A 24,218-nucleotide genomic window follows, 5' to 3' on the forward strand; every position below is an offset into this window, starting at 1 on the left:
TCGGCCCTCAGGTACAGGTGGCCATTTGGTATACGGTGCCTTAGCCAAGCTCTGGAACATCCTCTTGGCTTTGACCTGAGAGAAGATTTTCAGTCTTCTGGCTGAAGAGATCAAGTAGCAACTGCAGCAGCCTAGCCAGCACCCCTGCGTGCTCCTGAGTGTGTTTGGGAGGAGTGTGGAGCCGCCTGACACACACCAGGCCCCCGCGTGTAATTCTTCCCAGTCGCCCTAGCTAGTGGGTCCATCTGCATGGCTCTTTCCTCCCGCCCCTCTTCCATGCCCTGCTGATTGCCTCTCCAGGTTTATCTGACCAGCCTGAGGAAGAGCGCTTTCTAGAGACAAGTACTGGAAGTAAATACTACCCCTGGCTGACCAGGTGGGAAAGGGGTTTGTGTTTGCAGCAGGGATTCAGAGGCTCCTCCTGACAGGAGCAGGCTTTCTTTTCCATTGAGTAGGTCCCCTTCTTGGAGTGAGGTGGCCTCAGCCCTCATGGACGCCAGGTGGTGCCCTGGACTTGGTGGCAGTCACGCTGTCTCTCCTCATCATACTGCCCGTGGCTGGCAGGTTTCACATCGCTTTTCCTGCCTAGAACAGAAGCCAGCAGGTGTGGGAGGCCAAGTACAAAAGGGCAAAAGACTACAAGTCCCTGACCAAGCAGAAGGTCTTCTGTTGGCTGCAGTCTTTGATTCTCCTAAATATCACTAAGTATCCCACCCCAGGCCCTGCCTCTAAAATCTTGCTGACCCAGTGATCCTCAGCAGGCCCTCAGACTGAATCCAGATACCACTGGCTCGTGTCTGCCCTGTAGAAGCTCAGCCCAGCCCTGAGCGTATCAGCGCCATTAGCAAGGTAGATGCGTACCCAGACCTGCCCAAACCAGCTGCAGCCCAGCTGGGAGAGCTTTTCCTTAATGGCTTTTATTTTGTAGTATTATAGTGGTAGTTCATGTTTGGTGTTAAGTCCTAGTGTCAAGTAGCGGGCTTTTAAACCACTCACTTGCCCTCTGTCTCTTGCCTCTTGGGCCTCCTCCTTCCCTTGGGTAGCAGCAGCCACTCCAGTGTGGAGCAGAACAAGGTCTAGGGGCCGCACACTAGTCCACAGGGATTCTTTTATCTGGAGAGGGCTGCCAGGCCTGTCAGAAAAGCCGGAGGCTCAGTGCCACTGCCCTTCTCATTGGCTGCAGAAATGCATGGAAATGAAGAACACCATCCTGGCCCGGCAGAAGGAGATGCACAGCTCCCTGGAGAAGGTAAAACAGCTGATCCGCCTCATCCACGGCATCGACCTCTCCAAACCTGTAGACTCTGAGGCCACTCTGGGGGCCGTCTCCAACGGCCCGGACTGCACTCCCCCTGCCAACGCCAGCACCTCCACGCCGGTGCCCTCCCCGCCCCCCTCCTCCTCCAACCAGAGCTGCACAGCGAACTGTAACCAGGGGGAAGAGACTAAATAACAGAGCCCTGCTAGGAGAAGCCACGGGATCCCAGTGGCAAGGAGAGCAAAACACTGAAGACTCTAGACAAGCAAAGCCGGATTTCTTCTGGAAAGTACAGAATTCTTTTGGTTCTTTGGTTCCAGAGAGAGAGAAGATGCTTGTGCCGGGTGGCACCAGAGTTTGCCAATTGATCCTTCTTATTCTGTGTGTACATGCAAAGACTGGACCACGCCACATGAAACCGTGCCAGCTGGAGGCTCTGGGCCAGCACCACGCCGAGTGGATAATACACTTGCTCTCCCTGTTACACGCCAGTGTGTGCCTGCGGCAGCCCCCACCACCACCGTGGGCTCGCTTTTGTTTTGTTGGGTGGGGAGCGGGGACGGGCCGCGGGGTGGGGGGGAGCAGGTTCCAGACCCTTATTTGCTGAGCTGTTTGTTTAGGTAGAGAAGACAAGTCCAAAGAGTGCGTGGGCTTTCCTGTTTCTAAACTTTCACTACTATAAAACCAAAAAGAGGAAATCGAGATTTAACCAACCCCAGTGCCCAGAGGAAGGGATGGGGAGGGAATGGGAGGGTGCCGGGGTGGGGAAAAGTATATCAGATAAGCAGTATTTCATATTGTCTGGGGCGGGCACAGTGCACGGAGAGATGGACACCAAGAAACAGCCACCGGGGTCTTCTCCGGAGCACTCCGCTCCCCCACCCCTCCCCAAGCTCCTTCCCTGCTTTGGCAAATCGGCACCGCCGGTTACCTTCCCTCTCCAAGAACAAGCAGACCCAGGCCTCAGGTGGCCCTTGCCCGGGGCAGGGAAGAAGGGTGTGTGTGTCGAGGAAGGAAAAAAGGTGGATCAGTGATTTTACTTGAAAACAAGCTCCATCCCTTTTCTATATTTATAAGAAGAGAAGATCCTGAGCGAAGCAGCACGCGACCCAGGTGTGTGTGAATTGAATGGAGACGTTGCTTTTCTCTTTTTTTTTTAATTTTTGTTTCTGTTCTTTCTTCTTTAAAAAAAAGTTTTATTTTGTTGTTTATTTTACTTTTTTGGTAACAAAAACTAAAATAAGGAATAGAGAAGCTGTTTTTCAGGCTGACAGTCCAATTAAGGGTAGTCGAGACCTTGCATGGTAGAATAGGAATCATAGTGTCAGTGAGGTCCAGTGAGTCTGTGTGAGTCCTTGTGTCATCGTTCGGGGCACTGTTTTTTTATGCAAGGGCAAAAATCTTTGTATCTGGGGGAAAACAACAACAACTTTTTTTTTAATTAAAAAGGAAAATAAAAGAGATTGAGGTCTTCCTAGTGTTACTTAAATTAAGATCAAGGTAAGAAACATTGTAAAAAAAAATTACAAAAGTGCTATTTGTTTCCTAAAAACAGTGATTTCTATTAAAAAGGTGTCAGAACTGGAGAAAATGCTGTGTAGTTATAATTTTTTAGCACAGAACCTGCTGAACATGATGACATTTTGCTGTGTTTGTGTCTCAAGACTGGTGGGCTAGTCTCCATGATTTCTGTCCTCCGGACGGCTGCGGCCCTGACGAGCAGGGGCAGAGCTCTCCCACCCTTCTCCCCTGCTCAGAAAAGACTGTCCTGTCTTCTTGGTGCAGGGATCTGGGCTCCTGTTTCAGAAGCCCACATGGAGTGTGGATGGTGTCAGGGCCCTCCCTGTTGTCTCCTCGGGTTTTGCTAGAGCAGAAGGCTGGTGCCTAAATAAGATCCCTTCCTTTGGTGCTGCTCTTGGTCTTTCAGCCACCAGCATTTTGAGCGCCTGGGGGACAGCCTTGAAGGAAATGGCCACTGAAGCTCATTGGGGCGCACGCACCCCGGCTTTGGTGGAAGGGTGCAGGGGGCAGGCTGCATCAGCCCTTGGTGCTTAGAAAGAACAAGGGAGTGAGATGTCTTGAGGGGACGTGGTGTCTCTGAGACAGAGAGCCCAGGGTGGCCTTTGTGTCTTCATGTCTTCGAAGAGAGGTCTGAGTCTCCAGCTGCTTTCTCCGCCTGCTGGCTCTAGTCGCCGGAGATGGGCGTTTACTCCACTTTGCCCGCCCACAGGCTTCCTGGGTGACCTTTGGCTAGAATGCGGTGCTTGCCTTGGCTTGGCCTGTCTTCTTCTTGAGAAAAGCGGGGTTCTGAAAGGCTCAGACCATTTCTATCATCTTGCCTTGTGGGAAATAAATTTTGTCAAGTGTGCGCTCCCGCTGGAGACCTTTAGCCCATTGCGCGCATCTGGCCACAGGAGGGAGGCGGGGGCTCTGCAACCCCCGGCACTCCCAGAGCATCTCTCCCAAGCCCGCCCCCTAAGGGCCAGAGTCTAGGAGGGGCGGAAAAGGGCCCAGTAGTTTCTCCCTCACCTAGTTAGGCCCAGAGAGACAGAGATGGATCCTGAAAGCAATTGCAACAGAGAAATACTCCTTAGGTAAAATGTCTCATCTCTACCAACCATTTCCGTTCATCTTCCTGGGATGTTAGAAGAGGGGATTAAGAGGGGCTGCACAGGCCTCAGAGTCAGGACCTGGCTGCAAGGTTGCCTGAGGGGGCAAGAAAGGAGCTCCCTTTCCTCATGCAAAAACCCAGGTGCTATGTCTAGTCAGGGAGCTTTGGGAGATGCCTGGACTAGTTGGAGGAATAGTTGGCAGAGGTTCAGAGCCCAGAGGCGGGCTGTACGCCCTGTCTTGGAGCCCTCCCATTTGACTTGTCTGGGCCCAGAGGCTGGAGGTTGCCACATAATACCTATCCTCTTGAAAGCAGGGGGAAACTGTGATCACTAGAGGCCTTTGCTCAGAAAGGAGCTGCCTGGAGGTTCTTGGGGGTGGGAGGCAGGGCTAGGAATTGACCAGGGTTTTGCCAGCTGCTGTGAGTAGTCACAGTCTGACCTTGCCTAGGGTTGGGTGTGGATTCTTCCTCAGGTTCAGACATAAGCTGTTGTGCAAGTCAGCGAGTATGGAGTAAACGAGGCAACGCTGCCCCCGAACCCGCATTCTGGACTCAAAATTCCCAAGCACCCCTTACTGCAGAGAAAGGGCCCTAGTCACCCAGTCTCCTCCTCCTTCACTGTCCTGCCAAGAGAAGACCCTCTCCGTCCCTCCAGACCTGTGGGGTCCCTGTGACCGCCTGAGACACACGTTCATGATTGCCCCACCGGAGCTGCCTCTCCCTCCCTCCCCCTTTTTCCCTTCTGCTGCTTTTCCCCGTGTCCCAGTGTAGCTGCTGACAGACACACCTGAGAGCAGCTGGCCTGCAGTCACTTCAGAGGCCAGGGAGCGGCTGGTCTGGCTCTAGGAAGGAGCTGCCCCCCGGGCCCTGGATCAGGACGCCCCTTGTCAGTCCCGTGGCTCAGGTGACGCGCCCTGGAAACAGTGAGGTCATGTTGCTGTCATCATCCCTGCTCATGTTCTTGCCAGTGTGGCCTGCGGGTCCTTTTTCTTTCACGGAGCCTGCTGGGTCTTGTCTCACCGCTGCTGAGCTCATCCAGAGTTCCGCTTTCTTCCTTCCTTATCGGGCCCTTTTGGCGCAAGCCTGCTGGTCGTGCCTGGCGGGGAGACCAGGCTCGGGGCAGCCCCTCGTGGGCCTTACCTGTGTGGGGCCTGTAACATGGCCGTGGCAGCCTCCAGCCGGCGCCATGTGAGTGCGCGGTTTCCCGACAGGCCCGCCTCTGTCCCCGCTGCTGCTTGGCTCAGGCTCGACAGGTGGTGTGCATGGGCGCAGTTGCTCACCCCACACGTCTCCTGTGAGGGTGGTCGCGTATCCTGCTCACCTCAGTCTCTGCGTGTGCAGCTGCCTCTCCAGCCATCTCTGACACTTACTCTCTTGGGGCCAGTGGGGCCTGCTTGCGCTCTCGTGCCAACTCACGACTCACACAGCACACTCAAAAGTGGCTTCCTCCCTTCCCTCCCTTTTAGGGTTTGGTCTTTCTTATTTATCCAAAGGGCTTAATTTAGGAGACTTTTACCCCAAGGGGCAAAAGGCTCTTTGGTAGCAGGATGGATGGTGGCCCAGGTACATTTTCCAGGCCCTGGGTTCTCCCGATTCCATGGCTTCTCTTGGATGGAGGCAACCTTGCTCTGTCTAAAAGACTGGGGACCTCACCCCCAGCCCTCAGCTGGGCACCCTTGGCAGGAAACAGGAGACCCGTTCTCACCCTGACTTCAAGCCGTCTTCAGTATCAGCTCCTTTCCAGGAAGTGAGGGGGTGGCCTTTGAGAAGATTCCTCTTGGCCTTCCCACCAGAGTAAAGGGGAAGGAAGCTGACCCCGGTGGAGCTCTTGAAAATAGCCCTTGTAAAGGAAGAGCAGGGCTCACAAATTCACTTCACTCCCCACTCCCAAAGGCTCTTCTTCCCTGAGGACTCCACTGTTCCCTCAGCAGTCTCTGGCCCCTGCTCCTCTCTCCGGTGTCATTGGGTCCTCAGCCCAGGGTAAGCTGCAGTAAGGCAGGACAGGACGGGCAGCCGGAGGTCAGCAAGCTCTGAGCAGAAAAGAGCCAGCCAGCTCCCAACCTGTCTCTTGTCCAGGCCCTTTGTGATTTCAGTCTTGGTAGAACTTGTATTTGGAGTTTTGTGCTTCAAAGTTTTTGTTTTTGTTTGTTTGATTTTTGTTTTGAGGGGGTGGGGGGGATACAGAGCAGCTGATCAATTTGTATTTATTTATTTTAACATTTTACTAAATAAAGCCAAATAAAGTCTCTCAGACTCATGGTGTTGGGTTTGGGGCAGGGGAGGGTGGACAGGACACACTCCAGTCCCGGCAGCCTCCGTGCCAGATTCAGCACCTCCCCAGGCTCACTTCCTCATGCCCCAAACCAAGAGGAACATGAAAAGGAACTGTTAAAACTTTACTTGTGAAAAAGGGGTGTCACAGGTGAGGATGCAGGAACCAGCCCCAAACCAGCTGGGGCAGAGGATCACTAGACCCCCAGCCATAGGATAGCAGCGAAGGGAGGTGCCGCCCCAGCCCTTCCCACAGAGACCATAAATAATTTAAATAGCAGGGAGGGTGGGGCGGCAGCAAGGTCGCTAGTGTGTCTGCAGGGAGTGTGCTGTCTGCAGGGAGTGTGCGGGGGCAGGTGTGAGGTCAGGTGGGGCCTCGGGGCTGCTGCAGGGCGGTGAGGTATTTGAGGGCAGCAGCCCCGTATCTGCGGGACAGATCCTGGTGGAACTCGTCCTTGAGGGCCTGGAGGCAGTCACGATAGGTGGGGCTGGAGCGGAAGCGGGAGATGTCCAGGCTTGGGGCGTGCGGCAGGTGGATGACGAAGGCCTCCGGCAGCACCAGCAGCTCGTATTCCTGGGGGGTGGGGCACGCGGACAGTCGCTGCCTGGGCTGGGGGGAGATGGCAGCTCTGGGGAATGGGGAGCAGATTTATTCGATAGCCGCTAAGAGCCAAACTCAGGGCCAAAGGCAGACGGCTTTAGTTCTGCAGAGGGGCTTTATACCGCAGTGGGGCACGCTGCCGCCTAACGGTGCAGCGTGCCCCACTGCGGTATAATGAGCTCCCTGAGCCTGGAGGTATTCAAATCAAGGCTGGAGACAACGAGGTGACCCTTACCTGTGCGTCCAGCTCCATGACGTGGGCCACCTTGTTCCAGCCGAAGCCCGCAAAGCGGGGGTCGTAGCGGGGGCAGTCACGTGGCACCACCACATAGGGCTCGTAGTCGGCTGCCCACTGCACGTGGTATGGGGCCTGAGCCTCTCGCCAGCGGGCATAGTCTGTGGGCGCGTGACCCCGGGGCCACTCATGGTACCTGTGGGGCAGGATAGGGTGGGGAGCCAGGCTGAGGCTAGGAGCTCGTGGCTGGAGGGGGTCAGTGTGGGGAACCCCAGGGCAGGGCAGTGACCTCTCCTACCTGAAGGTGTGGAGAGACCCAGCGTCCAGCAAGGCCAGCAGCTCGGCCTTGGAACTGGGGAAGCTGAAGCGGTAGTGCAGGGTCTCAAATGCGGGCACCACCAGAGCTGCCTTCCGCCCGCTGCCCAGCTCCAGCTGCTGGATGGAGGCCCTGAGGATGGAGCGCCCATGAGCAGGAGAGAGCTAGGAAGGCTCTGCCTCCAGCGCTGGGCCCAGTGGTTCTCTTACTTTTATTAGATGTAGGACCTGACTTCAGGGGCCAGCTCACCCTGAAGCCCACTGGACACACGTGGAGCTGCTGCCCAGGACCTGCTCCCAGACTGTCACTCTCCTAGGCAGCCCAGAGAAACGACACGGCCCCCACCCAAATGCCGCCCCCATTTTACAGAGGACACTGCAGCCCAGAAGGGAGCAGGGACACACTCGCCAGGGTCCTGTGGGTCTTCCCCCACCCCATCCACACCCACTCACATGCCGTTCCTCTCCCTCCTCCACCCACCTGAGGTAGTCGTAGAGGGAGTAGGCAGGCAGGAAGTCAATGTCACTGAGGAAGACGTAAGGTGTGAGGGCCTGGGCCAAGGCCACGTTGCGAAGCTGGTTGATGGGGTAGAGGGGACCTTCACGGTACACCACGTGGTAGGCCACATCCTGCCGGGCGGAGAGCACCACCGAGGTCTCCACGAAACGCAGAAACTGCTGGGCCTCTGCGTCTGTCAGGTACAAGGCCAGGCTCATGGGGCCCGGCCAGTGCCTGCACAGGGCTTCCAGCATCTGCATCCTGGGGTGAGGGGAGTGGTCAGCCCAGGGAGGGCTGGGATACCTCCCGCGTTAGCTGCCACAGACACCCCCTCAAGTGACTTGCTGAGCACCTTCCAGGCTCTTGTTGACATGCTCTTATTTAATCTTCACGACTACCCCACAAGGTGGGTACTTTCTCATTTGACAGATGAGAAAACTGAGGGCCAGAGATATTAAGCCTTGCCCATGGTCCCACAGCTACGGAGGGGCAGTTCCAGACATCTGAATGATTCCCAAAGCCCAAGCTCCTTCCACCATCTCCGGTGTCTCCAACTCCTGGAACTCCTCAAGCATCAGGCAGTAAGAGCTCTTCCTTCCACCAAGTGGAACCCTCCTCTCGAAACCCCCAGTCCCAGACCACACCGTGCTCCCTGGGGCTGCCCTCGGCACCCTCACCGGTCCATGGAGAGCTGGGCCACCAGGGTGACATCGTGGGGCTGCGGGGGCGGTGGCTTGTGGGGCAGGAAGGTGATGTGTACACGGTGCACAGTGAGCTGCTGCCGCCGGAACTCAAAGCATGCGTCCTCCTCGTCCAGTTGCGCCAGAGCCCGCTGCAACTGAGGGGATGGGGGAGAGGAGGACGGGCTGGGTGGGGCAGGCGGACAAGCCCCAGACAAGGCCGGGTCCCACCAGAGCAGAGGGGTAGAGCCTCCCCGAGGGAAGGGAAGGCGGCTCCCTCTCACCTGCTCGGCCCCAGGAGGGGGCGGGCGGGGGCACCCAAAGAGCTCTCTCCGCAGCAGGTTCCCATCGTACTCCAGGAAGGTCAGGTAGAGGTTGCGGAAGGATTCCACATGCTTGTTCTTCACGCGAAGCTTCTTTGGTGAGTTCCAGTGGATCACCTGGGACCAGGGAGGGCATCGGCGGGGGGATGGGAGCAGGGAACAGGAGTCCCCATCCTGGGCCCATCACCACCACTCGGTCCCCCTACCCCATTCACCTTGAGGTCGGACGCCTCTGAGTAGCAGCGCTCAGCCAGCGTGTGGTCTGACAGTTGCACGTTCCAGACGCAGGGCAGGGGCTGCACCAGCCACGGGTGCTCCTTGATTATGGCATTGAAGATGTCCTGGGCAGAGACAGCCATCACGTCTCGGCCCAGAGCCTGCCCCACCCCCCCTCAAAAGCTCCCCCAGACCTGGTCAGCCAGTGAGGTGGCAGGCAGGGTGAGAAGCTCCCGTGTGGCTGTCAGCTTCCACATCTGCTCCCAGCCAGCCTGCCGGAGCCGGTCCAGCCGCAGGAGGATCACGCCTGCTCATGGGGAGAGGTTGTCATGCCCACCTGGGATGACCAGCTTCTGGGGCCAGGGCTCAAGAAAGTGTCTTTTGAATGCTTATTTTGTGACGTGTTGGTATTTTCTCACTGTTCAGATGTGAGCATGTACTAGCTCTATCAGCAACTCATCCTCTTGGGGGTGAAGGGGAGGCAAAGCACAGCTTACAGAGCACCTCCACAACCATCTTCTCAAATCTGGTGATCCCAGGGCTGCTAAAGTCACCACCATTTAATGCATGAGAAAACTGAGGCTCAGAGGAACCGAGTGATTTGGCCATAGTCATTCAGCATGTACAGACAAGGGTGGAACTGTGATTTCTGGCTCTTCTCCCAGTGTTCCTTCTACAGAACCGTTCTTCCTGGGGGGTCTTCCAATCATTCTGTGCCCTAGCCAGCCCCTGGGGCCCAAGGACCAGTGGCCGCCCCTCCTGCCTCCCCCGCCCCCCCGAACTGTCCCCACCTGTGTTAAATCCCCGGCCCAAGGCAGGCCAGGGCCTGTGGTTCCTCCAGAGGTTGCCGAGGTACCAGTCGCTCTGGTTCTCCACGAGACCAATCACTTGTTTGTCTGGGAGGGGAGGGCACGAGGGAGCTGCCTGAGGCTGCCACTGGACCTCGGCTCAGGGCTAGGCCACAGGGAGGCCTGCATGGGCCAGGGAAAGGGGCTGACTGGGGTGGGGTCCCAGGCCTCTCACCAGAAAAGTGAGCAAAGAGTGCCCAGAGCTCTGCAATGTTGGAGGCAAAGGTGACATCTGTGTCCAGGACAATGACACGGGCCAGGTCAGGGGGCAGGGCGCTGGGCAGCACTAGCTTCATTAGCCCATAGAGGCCAGAGTAGTGCTTGTTGGGTATCCAGGAGACCTGGGGCTGTGGGTGGAAGGACAGGGCATGAGCCTGCAAGAGAAGGGCCTACGAGTGCCAGAACATACTCAGGTGACACAGGGGGAAGAAGGGGTGGGCCCCAGGAGGGTGAGGGATTTGAGCTTCAGTAGATGTGATGGGACTGGAGGTCCCAGGCAGCTCTAACCTGTTCTCCCCGTGATCCCCCACAACCCTGGGAGGAAGCAGGGGGCTGGGGATGGCTGGGGATGGGTGCAGAAGGGTCAGGGCTCCTGCCTTGAGCTCATCAGCGTTGTAGAAGCTGATCTGGACAGCAGGCACCATCCACATGTGAAAGAGCGTCTCCAGGATGTTCCTGGCCACGGCGTCAGTCACCAAGTGGAGGTGCAGTGGATTTTTCCTTCAGGAAGGACAAGGGAGGAAAGCTGAAGGCCCCAGAAGGAACTACACGGGAGAAGCCCTACCCTTCGAGGGGCTCAGAAGTGGCAGCACCAACTTCTGCCAAGAGCTTTTCTGTACCCAGCTCCGGATAGTCCTACAACCACCTTCAAAGGAGGAGAGGGACACTCCTGGCTGTACCTGTAGAAGAGCATGGACTTCACCAGGGTGATGACGTCTCTGCTGGAGTTATGACCCGCACACACGATAGCCACCTGCAAGAGCTGGGGAGGGGACACCAGGTCGGCAGCAGCCTCCTCCTCCCCTCGACGGTAAGGACCCATGGTTGGGCTCACCTGGCCCAGGGCAGTGTAGCCCCACCCGGCATCAGAGCTAGGCAGGAGTGTCGAGGGGGACTCCGCAGCGTGGGAGTACACCCCCTCATTTCACAAATAGGGAGGCCAGGCCAGGAGAAGGGGAGGTGCGAACTCCAGGCGCCCCCAGCTGGCCGGTCAGTGCCAGAACCCACACCAGGTGTCGGGATTCCCACAGGTGTCCAGGTCCCTGGGCTGGGGGCGCGCCGCCCCTGAGATTCCCACCGCCAGGGGCCGTGCGCACCTACCTACCTCGCACTTGGGCGGCCGCGGCCGCGGCGGGATGCAATCCGAGCCGTTGTGGCCCCCGGGGTCTGCCGCCGGGTCTCCGTCGAAGGCAGCAGTCCCCCGCGGCCGCGGCCGCTCGTCTGGAAGTACACGTGGCGTTAGCGACCTGGGTAAGGATCTCGGGTCACCCCCGCCCCCACTCGCCTCCCGCTCGCTGCGCTCACAGTCCAGGTCCCCACGGAACAGGAAGAAACCGATCACAAGCAGCAGCAACAGCAGTGCTGCGGCCCCCAGCGCCCGGGGGCGCCCTCGGGGCAGCATGGCTGTGGGCAGGGGGTGCTCACGGCGGGGCGCGACCCCGGGCTGTGGGCTCCATCGCGGGCCCTGTGGACCAGGGAGGGAGAGAGGAGAGTCAGCCTTGGGCGGTGGGGCCCGACGGCCACCCGATCTTCTCTCCCACGCTGAGTCGCCACCTCACCTGCTCCAGCGTCTTGGGGATCCCGACCTTACTCTCTCAGAAGACGGCTGGGGTGCAGGCAAAGGGGAGATGAAGGAGCAGGCCAGCCCGGTCGGAGCGGGAGCCAGCCCCGCCCCCAACCTGGGTTCAGGTTTCATCTCCGCTTGGCTGAATCCGAAGGGGCGGGGAGACCCCTCCCCGGGGTGGGGGGGAGAGGGAGGCCCCGCCCCGCCCCTGCCCGGGCTTACGAGGACCCCTACAGTGGGGGGACGAAACCCGGGAACCCTCAGGATGGCTGGAGGGCTTGGGGGCAGCCACCCAGGAAGGACCAGTCCCAACTACCTGCTCTGAGCCCATCCCCCTCTTCCCTGCCCCATCTCCTCCCCCGAACCTTCCCTTGCGGGAGGGGCCGTATCCCCAGACCCGGGATCAAAGGAGTAGCCGGAGTTAAGAGGGAGGGGGCGGGCTGGAAGGCCGGGCCTCACGGGTCCGGACACCTGCTCAGGGGGCGGGAGGCGGGGCCGGCCGAGACTCGCCCAGGAGAGCAGTGGAGCACTTGGAGTCCCCGCTTTCCTCCCCGTCTGCTCCACCCCCACTCAGTCCAGGTGTCCTGGCAGCATAAAGCGGCCTTGTGAAGGTCGCTTCCTGCCCGAGAGTTGGCGAGGGGCCTTACTGACTCAGGCGGCCTGGGCTTCCCGGGCAGGGCCGGGGATCCCCAACCCTTCACTAGACCGTCGTGAATGTGCCTGGCGCCCGGCCTGCATCTCTTCCTTTCCCCCCCGACCTTCCGCCCTGGAGGGGTTACCGACGCTCTGGGCTGGGAACAAACAACCACGGTTGACTGAGCGTGTATGCTTCTGTGCCAGGACCTATGCTGAGGTTCCACAGCCTCACTGCAGTTACCCCTCACATCAGTCCTGTGACACAGGCATGATTCTCCCCGCAGAGCTGAAGTGACCTGTTAGAACACCCTCTGGCCCCTCCCGCGGCTCTACCCTGCAGACAGAGTTTCAGAGCTGCTCCTCCATAAGGGTCTCCTGCCCTAGAAACTGCCCTAGAATCCTGCCTGGATTCTGTCAGATTCTCACAAGGTAGGCCTCTCCTTTCACATCCCTTGGTTTATATTGTTTTCCTAGCACTCCTTACAAGTTGACCTTATTGACTTGTTTATAGCCTATGTCTCCCCTAGAAGGTAGCTGCTCCCTGGACTGGGACCCCAGCACCCAACCAGGGCCTGTAAGTATGTGCTGAACATGGATGGGACTCACTGGACCTCACTGTGACCTGGAAAGGGTTTCAGGCTGTGTCCTTCAGCCCAGCTTCCAGCTATAAAAAATGAGGGTCTGAGAGGCCCCAGCCCCAAAAGAAGTGGTGGCAGAGCAGCCCAGCCTGAGACCCCCTCCCCCCAAGCCTCCTGCTCTGAGGCCAGGATGCCTTTCTCTGGGAAATGGGGAGTCTGCAAGGAAGGTCTGGCTTTGGGCCTTTGGAGGCCAGGGGCAGTGGTTACCATGGAGACTGATGAGGCTCCTCAAACGTGTAGGAACTGAGAGGACATGAGGGGATGTAGGGTCCACCCATGCGTCTGGAGCTTTGAGCCTCCAGTCCCCTAATCCTCATCTCTAGCCTGGAGATGGGGTGGGTGTGGGTGAATCCCTCCCCAAGCCCCTCAACAGAGACTGGGGGGGTTAGATGTAAGAGAGCAGATAGGGTACAGGGGAGGGCCTGACCAGGGAGTTTGTGGAGGGAGCTGGGTCTGCAGAGTGACGGTAGTCATTCACAGTGCTGGCCCCACCCCTTTTTCAACCTTACCACTCAGGGGACATTGAGGTGCTGAGATGCTTGCTGGGCCTCCGAGAAATTCTTCTGGGGTGTGGAGGGGGAAAGCGAGATAGGCATGGGCATATGAAAGGGTGCTGGTCTTCTAGGCCCGAGACCCAGCTCTGCCCAGGACTTTGCTGTGTGACCTTAGACTAGTCAGGCCCCCCCTCTGAGCCTCAATGTCCACATCTGAGCTAGACCTGTCAGACTGGTCTAGCTCTCTTCCCCTGTGGTTCAGGGTAGAGTGAAGGAGGCAGGATCAGGTCCAACCTGCCCAAAGGCCCTTCAAAGCCCAGCCAGGTGACCAAATCCAGGCAGGGGCCCAGTAGGGCGGGGTTGCCCTGGGAACCTCCTGCACACACGGCCACTCTTTGTCTCTGAGACCTAATCAGGCACAGGATCTGAAGAGGAAATTCAGGCAGCCCTGCTGCTGCCAGCCTGGCTGAGCTCATGATCCCTTCCTTCCCAGTCCTGAGGGAGGGAAGAGAAAGAGGCTCCAGCCCCAGTGTCCCTTATATTCTGTCCAAGAATGTGGGGGGGGGGAGGCGGCGGTGTGCCTCTCTCCTCCCCAGAAGCACAGAACCAACAGCCCTGGGAGTGCTGAAGAAACCGCACAGTTCCCTTCCTCATTCTCTCCGCAGCTGCAGACGGAGGGGCTAGAGGAGTACCACTGATGAGGTTTGGGGAACAAGTTCATTAAGATGATGAGATGTAGGGAGGAAGGGAGAAAGAGCCCCACGCTAAATGCCCTGAGCACTGGTCTTAATCCCAGTTGCTAACTTGACTCATGACCAAGTGGCCTCAACAGTCGCTGCTCTTGCTGAGCCGTGGACAGTAGGAGACAGGGCCCTATCACAGGAGACTCTCACTGTGGTCTGTTCGGCCAGTGCCATGCTGTGTGTGACCTCCTGAGACAAGTCCTTTCCCCTCCTTGGGCCTCTTATTCCCCATCTGTGAAAAGTAGCTCACACCAACCTAGACAGGTGGCTAGGAGGAGTCAAGTGTGAGTGAACCTGGCACCCAGGAAGTGGTGAAAAATGGTGTAGATGATGCCCATGGCCGCCACCTCTGTTCTCCAGGACCTTTGCCTCTCCTTAGGCCCCGAGTTTTCATTCCTTAGCATGGGTGGGGAGGGCAGTTACGATTCGATTCCCCACCTGATATAGAAGAAAACTAAGCTGGGGAAGAGGCTTGCAGGAGGGAATGCAAGGATGACCTGTGGTTTCTTGGTGGCTGTGTTAAAATGCCTAGATTCTGTGGTCAGACTAGACCAGGATTCCAGTCTTGACTGGGCGTTCTTAAGCGGATCCTTTCCTCTTGTGGAGATAGTATCTGGTGGAGCGGATTAGGTAAAACAATGTAGTACAGTACTATTCTCAGAGTACCATAACGGCGCAGCCCCGCGGCCCCAGCCATGGCCCGCCCCTTTGCTCACAGCCAATCGGCGGCGGCGTCTCCAGAGCATCCGTTCCCTCTACCTCTGGGCGCTCCTCTCCCGCCGCCGCCCCTTTCGGGGAGGCTGTCCCGTCTTGGAAGAGATTCCCTGGAGAAGCCCCCATTTCTTGGGGAGAAACTGAGAGCCGGAAGGTGCACCCGAGTGCCGAAAAGCGCTTTGAGGTTGATCCCGAGTTCGAGGACCAAGCCTGCCCTCTAACCATTTTACAGATGGGGAAACCTGAGGCCCAAGGAAGGGAAAGTCCTGATTAAGGTCACCCTGAGCCGAGAGCAGAAGCCCGGGCCAGGGTTTTCTCTGTGAAGATGGGTCTGCGGGTGGGCGCTTTTGAAGGGGGGCACAGTCCATGTGGGTGCTGGGGCCAAAGCCGAGGCACTAACGGTGCTGGCTAGGGGATCGTGAGTGCGTGAGAGGCTGGACTCCTCGCTGCCTCAGTTTCCCCAGCACTACCTCTGGTGGGGGTCGGGAGACAAGGCAACTTGCCAAACGCGACTGTCCTTAGGCTGTCCCCGCACCTCCCCAAGTCTGACGGAGGCTCCTTTCTGCGCGCTACCTCGCAGCTCTTGAAAATCCAGTCCTCCCGTTCGAGCCTGTCGGCGTTCTATTGGAAAGACCTTAGGCTTTTGGTCTCCACTCTAGAATGAACTGTTCAGACTGCCGCGGGAAGCGTTCCTGGAGCTATAACTGCGCAGGCGCAAGGACAGCCAACCCGGAAGGCGGAAGAGCCGGTTCGGACAATTGGGGTCGGGAGCGCAGAGTGTGTTAACCAATGACCTGAAGGAGTAGGGAGGGCGAGATTAGGCCCGGAGTTGGTTAACGCTACCCTGGTGGGGGGTGATTTACGAAATGGGGTGAAGAGTGGTTCAATGGCCCTTCAAGTCACCATTCTTCTGGCCCGCGGAAGTTAAGCAACGCAGAGGCGGGCCTAAGACCGGAAGCGGGAAGGAGTGCGCCGGAAGCAGGGCGCCGTAGCCAGTCGCGCTGTAGGTCCGTGGGTCTATCGGTCCCGAGGGCAGGATGGAGAAGCTGCGGCTCCTGGGCCTCCTCTACCAGGAGTACGTGACTCGTCATCCGGCTGCCACGGCCCAGCTGGAGACGGCAGTGCGGGGCCTCAGTTACCTGCTGGCAGGTGCCACCCTGACCATTGACCAATCCCTTCGGGACTCTGACCTCTGACCCCACTGGCTCCCTTCCCTGCGGAGTCAGGGTAGTGATAGCTCTGTTTGAGAAGTTCCTTCCAGGTTCCCGTAGGGCGTAGGGCGGGAACGTCCAGGGACCCGAAGCCGCGTGGTGAGGCAAACTCTCATCGACGCCTCCTTGTGTGCTTTCTCCCCAGGTCGTTTCGCAGATTCGCACGAGCTGTCAGAGCTGGGTGAGCCGGGCTTTGGGGAGAGTGGGGGGCGGTAGGGTGGGGGAGGGCTTCCCAGAGAGGTGACCACCCCGTTTCAGATTTCCCGTTAGCTCATCCTGTTCAGTGACTGAATCAGACAAGGGTACAGCGTCCACTATCCTAGGTCCTCCGTGTATGTCTCCATAGTTGAGAGACGTGTCTGGGGACCTTGACTGGTCAGGAGGCTGAGCGAAACACTCTTTCTGCTTTTGCTCACTTAATCCTCTCTACAGTCATGTGAGGTGGGTACTGCTGTGGTCCTCATTGTCCAGTTAAGGGGACAGAAGTTTAAATGAGGTTAAGGAACAGCCACTGAAGGTCCCAGAACCAGGATTCAAACCCAGATCTCCCAGATTCCAGACTCCGCAGACTGTAACTGCCTCAGTGGTGTTCACCCAGTGAGTACAGGAGGTACAGGTCCTGAAAGGGTGAGCTAGCTTTTGAAAGGTAGAGATGGAACAAACTTTCAGGGACAGGCTGCAGAGAGAGAGCAAAGGCCAGGAAGTGAGACTGCACATCTGTGTCTGTCTGGAGCATGATGGGCACTTCTGGGCAGCTGGATGACCAGTGCTATCCAGCAGGGCAGTAGCTGTTTTGTCATAGAGATCAAACCATCCTTTCTTGTTCCAGCCGCCCACCTGAGAGATCATTTTGGGGAGTGTGGAGTTCTGAGGAAGTGGGTGGGGAGACATGTTGGTTTCCACAGTGTGTGGTGGCTGAGCACAGCAGGTGACAGGTGATCCCTGCCGCGCTAGGGAGAAGGTGAGGGGGTAGAGGCTACAGAGCCAACCTCTCAAGGCCACACTCTACCCCTCAGTGTACTCTGCCTCCAACCTGCTCGTGCTGCTCAATGACGGGATCCTACGGAAGGAACTTCGAAGAAAGTTACCTGTGGTAAGAATTGTGCCAGGACCTGAGGGTGGGAAGCATGGGGGCTCGGGAACAAACTAGTAACCACCAGCCCCTGTGGTAGCACATGTTATGATCTCATAGAGTTACGAGATGAGGCTGCATCCGTCTGAGCCTCAAGCCGTCGCATTAGGTGAAGTGTTCAGGTGCCCTTATCAGGTGAAGAGACTGGGTGTCAGAGGGTAGGATAGCCTTTCCCAGCAGGAGAACTCAGGCTTACACCCTTAGTCTTGGAAGGAGGAAAATCCACATCTCTTGTCAGAGGCGTCCTCTAGGGGGAGGGGCTGAAACTGGGGGGTGCCCCCTGACCTATTGGCCTGGGGTTCTTGCAGTCCCTGTCCCAGCAAAAGCTGCTGACATGGCTGAGCGTGCTGGAGTGCGTGGAGGTGTTCATGGAGATGGGGGCTGCCAAGGTGTGGGGCGAAGTGGGACGTTGGCTCGTCGTTGCCCTCATCCAGCTGGCCAAGTATGTTGGGAATGTGGGGGGCCAGCCCTGGGTGGGGGTACCTGAGGCCAGCTGTACAGATGGTGTTCAGCAGAGCAGCCCTGACCCCCGGCTGGCTAGCCACCTCCCCACGCCAGCCTCGCCGTACTCCCAACCCAGGGCTGTACTGCGGATGTTCCTGCTGATCTGGTTCAAGGCTGGTCTCCAGACCTCACCCCCCATCGTTCCGCTGGACAGGGAGGCCCAGGCGCCGTCGCAGGGTAAGCCGCTTCCCTGCTCTGGGGCGAGACGGGCATGGGGCTGCTCTGTAGATTGAGAGCTGACCCACGTGAATACGGCATTGTCGTTCGTGGAGCACATCTGTCCTCGTCAACTCATTTGTTTTCATCACCCTGTACTTTAGAGAAGAAAAAGAATGATGAGGTCAGAGGCAGGATTAGATCCTAAACTCAGGACTTTTGATGTCAGAATCCTCATTCTTTTTTGTGGGCTGCAAGAAGAGGGCACAGAGCATCAGTGGGAGGCAGGGGTCTTGCCAGTCTTGTCTCGGGCCTGGTTCTGTATCAAGAGCACAGCCTCATGAGGCAGGGTACCCAGCAGATCTGTCCCTTCAAGGCTTTGGGCCCATCATCTGTTGGCCTCTGGGCCTTACTCTCCTGACCTTGGGTGGGGGCAGTTCTTTGTCTCTCTTCCCTTCTCTTCATGGTCATGTTGAAAGCAAAGCACTGAGAAGATACAGCCCTTCGTTTTTTTTGTTTTTTGTGTGGCCGTGCAGCGCGGCATGCGGAATCTTAGTTCCCTGACCAGGGATTGGACTCACGACCCTGGCAGTGGAAGTGCAGGGTCTTAACCACTGGACTGCCAGGGAAGTGCCAGTATGGCCACTTTGGTGCTGTGGTCCCCATAGACCAAGGGTCTTCCCTGCCTTGTTCCAGAGCCTGGGAAGCCTTGGTTCTTGGCTGGCTCGTCTGCCACAGGTGATTACCGGCCTTTCCTCAGGCTGGGGAGGGCTGCAGAATGCTCCCCACCGTGGACAGCTCCCAGCCACAGCGTTTGCTGTGGTGTCCTTGACTTAGCTTCTGCTCTAGTACAAGCGTATCCATTCTTCCCTTAGCCCACAGGCGTTCACTGCGCGCACATTCTTTGCAGGCTCTGCTGGAAACATGTCCCTCTGACGGTAAGACGTTGTGTCTGTTCCTTCTAGATGGTGACCGCAGCCCGGGCAGCCAGGAGCAGTCATATGTGGGGAAGCGGTCAAAGCGAGTGGTGCGAACTCTCCAGGACAGTAAGTGTAGGATGTAGCCGGATGCGGCACCTCGGTGCTGAGGTCAGCATGGGCCTGAGGGCCTGGCTTTCGTCACTGCCTGCCCTCCCCCTGCCCCGCCCCGGCTTGGGCCTGGCTGCTCATCTGCTGCTCTTGTGTTCTAGCTCCGTCCCTGCACTCAAGGCACTGGGGAGCCCCCCAGCAGCGGGAGGGACGGCAGCAGCAGCACGAGGAGCTGAGCATCACCCCCACCCCGCTGGGGCTGCAGGAGACCATCGCAGAGTCCTTGTATATTGCCCGGCCCCTGCTGCACTGTATCTTTGGCCTGGGGTGGGGCGGGATAGACGGGAGTGGGCAGGGCGGGCCACGTGCTGGAGACATCCTTGACGCCTTGGCCGTCAGTGCTCAGCCTGGGCCTATGGGGTCAGCGGTCGTGGACACCCTGGCTCCTGTCTGGTGTCGTGGATGTGACCAGGTGAGCCTGGGCCTGCCTGGGGGCTCCATTCCCTCTGCCGGGCTTTGTGCTGCAGGCCTGGCGTCACCTGGGCAGGCAGGGGTCCCTGTTACTCTTGTTGCTGGTCCTAACCTTGTCTGCTCCCCCCAGCCTGAGCCTCCTGAGCGAGAGGAAGGGCCTGACCCGGAGGGAGCGGCTGGAGCTGCGGCGCCGGACCATCTTGCTGCTCTACTACCTGCTGCGCTCCCCGTTCTACGACCGCTTCTCCGAGTAAGGATCCGGCCCCTAGAATGGCAGGGCCCACCTCGGCGAAGCAGAGGGGAGGGAAGTGGGTCACGGTGCCCCACCCCTGTTCACGCTTTCCCTTCCCCCCTCCTTCCCTGATCTGGGTTCACTGAGCACGCACTATGTGCTGTTCCTGGTGCGGTCACTCCCTGATTTCTCGGGGCCGTCCCCCTTGGGTGCAGCTTCAGCTGTTGTTGGTAGGCAGCTCGCTGAGGGCAGGGCCACTGGGGTCATGGGCGTGAACTTTCTGTCAGTACATCCTCGGCTCGCTTGCCCATCGTCCTTTCAAATAGTTGGAATTATCCCCACTTCTCACAGGAGACACTTGAGGTTCAAAGAGGTTGGGAAACTGAAACGGAACCACTAGCCAGTGGCAGAGCCAGATTCCACGTCCGTGTACTCTCCTGACCCGTCCCTGCCTTGCCCAGCCCTCACTCCATCCCCTGTGAGGGTCCAGAGCTCCCAGCCACAGCCAGACAGAGAGAGGCCTGCTGGGGCCGAGTCTCCCAAAGACCTCTTCTGAGGTCAGACCGAGATTTGACGAGGGGTCCCTGTACAGCGACTGGGGCTGTGAGACAGACTGGAGGCTCCCGGGACCCCCTCTGTCCAGGTCATAACAAGTATGCTGCTTAAAGTCTGGAGTGTTCAGTTGCAGTTGTACTTAACGTTTTGTCCGTACAACCTCTGTTTACTTTGTGAGACAATAGAAAGTAAGCTTAGGTCATGTTTAATAACCACCTGACTGAAAGTAACTGCCTGGCAGTTCCTATTTTCAGGTAAGTTTAAAAGCTCATAAGGTACTAAAGCCAAATCCTATTCCATACTCTAGAGGAAACATTCTGGAGACTTATTTGGATCATATGACCTCCCCCCTACAGATTGCTTGCACTCTACAGAGGAAACATTATAGCCCCAGTATCTCATTAAACTGAGGGGTTGGGAGATGGTAATGGCAGAGGTGGCTTCCCAGGCTGCAGACCTCCAGTTTGGCTCGGTCTCCTGCTGACCTTGCCAGTCCAGCACCCTTAGGGCAGTGGCCTGGACTGAGAAGGGTGGTCCAGAAACCCGTCAGAGAAATTTCTTGTTTCCCCAGAGAACAGGGAGCAGGATGCTGAGGGGCCTCTGGGGTGTAGGCTGGGAAGAGCATCTTCCTTCTGCTTTTTTTATTGTCACACAATATATGTCTAGAGCCCGGCTGCTTTCCAGTTGCGGGCTGAGGTGTGAGCTTTCCAGGCATGTGGCTGGGGGACGGCAGGACCAGAGGTCTCGTCCTTCTGTCCTGGAGGATGTGCTTGATCCACAGAGTGACTTTCTGTCTTCGGAGAGGCACTGCCTTTAGTCAGGTAGTCAGTGGAGGCTTCTTAGCACCTGCATTTGCAGGGACCCATACCGCCTACTCAACCTGCTCCTTTCTTGCAGGGCCAAGATCCTCTTTTTGCTCCAGCTGCTGGCAGACCATGTCCCAGGCATTGGCCTGGTCACAAGTAAGCATGGGGCGGAGATGTGATGATTATTGAGTGTGTCAGATCTCACGTGTGGCCCATCACTCTGTTTTCTCTTTGTCTCCTTGTAATATGATTCTTGGCACAGTTGGGAGAGGGAGCCCGGGAGGTCAGGTTGGGTGGGTGACAGCTTCTCGAGTGGTAAGAGACTGGCTTCTGTGGGTGGAGACTGTATGGCGGGAATGAAGCCTGCTGGAGAAGCCTGTTTGGAGATCTCACCGCAGCAGAGAGGCACTGGGCTGGGGCCGTCAGCATGTACAAGTGGACAGCCATGTGGTTGCTCTGAGCCTGAAACTCCTTGTCTGTAAACGAGGACAGATATCGCTGCCAATGCTGGGGGAGGAGGTGGCAGAGTTGGGGGCTCCTGCCATGTGGATGGGAGCAGCTGTATTGGGGCAGCAGTGGCTCAGAAGGGCCCTGGGTAGAGCAGAGCCAGGTTGGAGTCTGGCCCTCAGCCCTGAATTTGTTCCTCTCTCTGTCATTGCAGGGCCACTCATGGATTACTTGCCTACCTGGCAGAAAATTTATTTCTACAGTTGGGGCTGACAGACATTCCACAATTGGGGTGTGGGGAAGGGCAGGGGGTGCCTCAACCCTTCAGTCCCCTGGTCCCCTCTGCCCTAATAAAACTGACTCTGGCAGTGTCCAAGCCTGTGACCTTTCCGTGCCCACTGCCCAGGGTGCCTGGCGCTCCCACCCTGGCCAGGCTCTGCACACAGCCCTGGTCACCACTAGATCTCCCCTAATAGCCTTTTGACTTTGCATCCTCCAGTGATGGAGACACAAGCCTGCACCTTGTCACTGAGCTGGGAAGCCACCGCTAGGACTGGGACCTGGGCTCCTCCAGCCACAGAAAGCTGGAATTTCACCTCACCGAGCATGGGAACCTGCCTGCCACCACAGCTGCGGGAGTGAACGCTGCTTCTCTCTCACCGGTCCCTATTGACGACAAACGAGGCTGAACCTAGACAGTGGATGACAGCTGCCCCTGTGTCTTCTGGCCGGAGCCTCTGTCTGCCCCTCCCCCTGCCGGGGCCTGTTGCCTGCCAGCCGCTCCGTGGTGGAGCCCGGTGATGGTGGGCCCGGCTCAGTGCAGAGCGGCACCTCAAGTCCTGAACTCCTGCTTGAGAGCAAAAGGCTGTTCTGCTGTGGGAAAGGAGCGTCAGGCACCAGCCAGCATTGGGGCTGACACCGGGGCGGTGGTAAGGTTGGCAGGGATGGGAGCCTGAGAGGCTCCGGGGAAAGCCGGGTGCAGGTTCACGTGGTATGAGCTGGGGTTTCCCCCATGTTTTCCCTGGTGGCCGGGCCTGCGGTGGAGCCATGCACGCTGCTGGGGATGATAGAGGGGTTTGGATGGTGCAGCTGCTCTTTCTGCCTGGACTTCCTCCTTCCTCGGCCTTTGCTGCCTTTGTGCTGTGAGCAGACCACATGCTCCTGCTCGAGTTTCTAGCCAGACAGGCAGCCATTTAGGTTCTAAGAGGGCTCCATCTGCACTGTGTTGGCTCTGCCTTAGCTCCATCCCGGGAGGGGCCGGCCCTTCCCTGACTGCTTTCCCCAAGTGCCTCTTGAGAAGCCCCACTCAGGTCCTGGCTCGGGGATGAAGGTACTGAGCCTTCAGGCGGTCATCACTCGAGACCCGTGACCTTGGGTTGCCTAGCAGGCGTTGCTGGGCACTTGCCGTGTAGTGGGTTCTGTGCCTTGTGATGTGCGGTCAGAAATGAGTCAGGCCCAGCTCCTTGCCCTCACTCTTGACGATAGGGGAGACAGATGTGTGGACGCATCAGTGCCCTGGGTTATTGCAGTAGGTGGAAGCGTGCAGGGAAAGTGGTCAGATTGGAGCCGTGCAAGTGGGGCTGCCTGCCCGCTGGGACCAGCCGGAGGGTATGCTGGTCAGGGAACCCTCCATTTAAGCAGGCTTTTAAACTGGTAAAACTTCATCTGTTGGGCACTGGGCAAACTGGGAGCAGAGGCTGCGTGTGCAGAAACAGCATGCGTAGTGTTGCAGTGGGGTGAAGCCCCTGCTGGAGCGGAGGGGAGTCGGTGGGAGCCGAGGGGATGAGGTTGGAGGGGGAGGTCAGGGCCAAATCCACTGGGCTGTCGAATACCAGGCAAGAAACTCGGACCTGCCTTTAGGAGGCGGTGGGGAGGGGACCTGTTTCAAAACTCATCTCAGCACTGGTGGTGTGCAGGGTGGCCCGTGAGTAGGGGTGGAAAATGGAGCAGGACGCTGTGGCTGGAGACCTGCCACAGTGGATGGGGCTGAATGAAGACAGTGGCAGGAGGGAGAGGGGTTTTGGTGTAACCTAGCCAGGCCATGGGGACTAGAGAGGAAGAGGGGGGCGTCTCGGAGGCAAGGAAATGAGGGGTTTGGAGTTAGGCAGAGCCAGAGCGTCTGGAACTTGTGGTTCCTGGCCAGGTCGGGGGGTGGGGGGTGTGGAGGGAACCTTGGTGGGGACAGAGGATGCTGAGTAGGCTTGTGGGAGCCAGCCGTGTCCAGGACACAGAAAGAGAGGTGGTCAGTGGGAAGTCAGTGTGTGGCTTCGAACATGAGCCAGGTCCACACCGCGTGAATGGGGGCCGGGCAGGAACCGGAGGGCCGCACGGCCTTGCTGCAGGCCTGTGAAGACTCGGTCTCCAGCCTACCGTCACGCTGCATTTATTCATTCAACAAGTGTTTACCGAGCACCTGCTGGGTGTCAAGTACTGGGCTTCCTGTAGTCCCTGCCCTCGGGAAGCTTATGCTCGAGGGGACCAGGTCCCAGGCTTTGCCACCTAACCTGAAATCCCTGTCAGCCTCAGGGGTGGTGGCAGGGCCTGTGGCGTCCCGGGGCCAGGCTCTTCTAAGCTGCGGGGAGCGGCGTGGGGAAGGCCCTCAGAGCAGGCTCTGCTCAGTCGCCTGCTCTGGGCCCGCTAGCTGGCAGGACCTTCCTGGGATTGTGGAGGCACGGGAGGGAGAGGTGGGGCGGTGGTGGGGGCGGGAGGAGGGGATGAGGCTGAGTGGGAGCGGTGGGGACTCCAGGTGTGAGGGTTCGGTGACTGTGACCTCTGCTCAGGGCCTCCTGTGTGCCAGTCCCTAGGTACACA

At 58.1% G+C, this 24,218-nt stretch overlaps 3 protein-coding genes across 26 annotated transcripts in view; 2 read left to right on the top strand and 1 right to left on the bottom strand.

Moving 5' to 3' along the window:
* PHF21A (PHD finger protein 21A) overlaps window positions 1-8,866 on the top strand; it is a 197,164-nt gene extending 188,298 nt beyond the window's left edge. For 15 of the 21 annotated variants that reach the window (XM_079930672.1, XM_079930662.1, XM_079930675.1 and 12 more), the window contains one exon: window positions 1,184-1,810. In XM_079930672.1, coding sequence (XP_079786798.1) covers window positions 1,184-1,453 — 270 coding nt within the window. In that variant the 3' untranslated portion in view covers window positions 1,454-1,810. Of the gene's footprint in view, window positions 1-1,183; window positions 2,372-8,196; window positions 8,372-8,808 lie in introns of those variants that run through there. The other 6 variants (XM_079930665.1, XM_079930669.1, XM_079930666.1 and 3 more) reach the window with 3 other exon arrangements.
* LARGE2 (LARGE xylosyl- and glucuronyltransferase 2) lies at window positions 6,505-11,746 on the bottom strand (the record flags this gene model as incomplete). Its single annotated transcript, XM_079930678.1, has 14 exons — window positions 11,636-11,746; window positions 11,182-11,541; window positions 10,757-10,839; window positions 10,454-10,577; window positions 10,033-10,204; window positions 9,801-9,905; window positions 9,204-9,316; window positions 9,009-9,134; window positions 8,755-8,910; window positions 8,468-8,628; window positions 7,773-8,051; window positions 7,275-7,424; window positions 6,977-7,172; window positions 6,505-6,714 (listed from the first exon to the last, which is right to left on the bottom strand). The coding sequence occupies exons 2-14, from the start codon at window positions 11,476-11,478 to the stop codon at window positions 6,505-6,507; spliced, it is 2,172 nt and encodes a 723-aa protein (XP_079786804.1). The 5' UTR covers window positions 11,479-11,541; window positions 11,636-11,746.
* Window positions 11,747-12,627: 881 nt separating this feature from the next.
* Window positions 12,628-22,870, top strand: PEX16 (peroxisomal biogenesis factor 16). Of its 4 annotated transcripts, XM_079930462.1 has the most exons (12): window positions 15,013-15,049; window positions 15,525-15,613; window positions 16,222-16,257; window positions 17,093-17,169; window positions 17,517-17,650; window positions 17,789-17,889; window positions 18,834-18,914; window positions 19,058-19,207; window positions 19,296-19,368; window positions 19,498-19,617; window positions 21,052-21,116; window positions 21,622-22,870. In XM_079930462.1, exons 2-12 carry the CDS (start codon window positions 15,526-15,528, stop codon window positions 21,678-21,680), a joined length of 984 nt encoding a protein of 327 aa, XP_079786588.1. In that variant the 5' UTR covers window positions 15,013-15,049; window position 15,525; the 3' UTR covers window positions 21,681-22,870. The 4 variants fall into 4 exon arrangements, with proteins under 4 accessions (XP_079786590.1, XP_079786588.1, XP_079786589.1 ...); XM_079930464.1 differs by lacking the exons at window positions 15,013-15,049; window positions 15,525-15,613 and adding an exon at window positions 12,628-12,705; XM_079930463.1 differs by lacking the exons at window positions 15,013-15,049; window positions 15,525-15,613 and adding an exon at window positions 15,641-15,872.
* Window positions 22,871-24,218: the final 1,348 nt, after the last annotated feature.

Source organism: Stenella coeruleoalba (genome assembly GCF_951394435.1).
Source record: "Stenella coeruleoalba genome assembly, chromosome: 8".
Taxonomy (NCBI): Eukaryota; Metazoa; Chordata; class Mammalia; order Artiodactyla; family Delphinidae; genus Stenella; species Stenella coeruleoalba.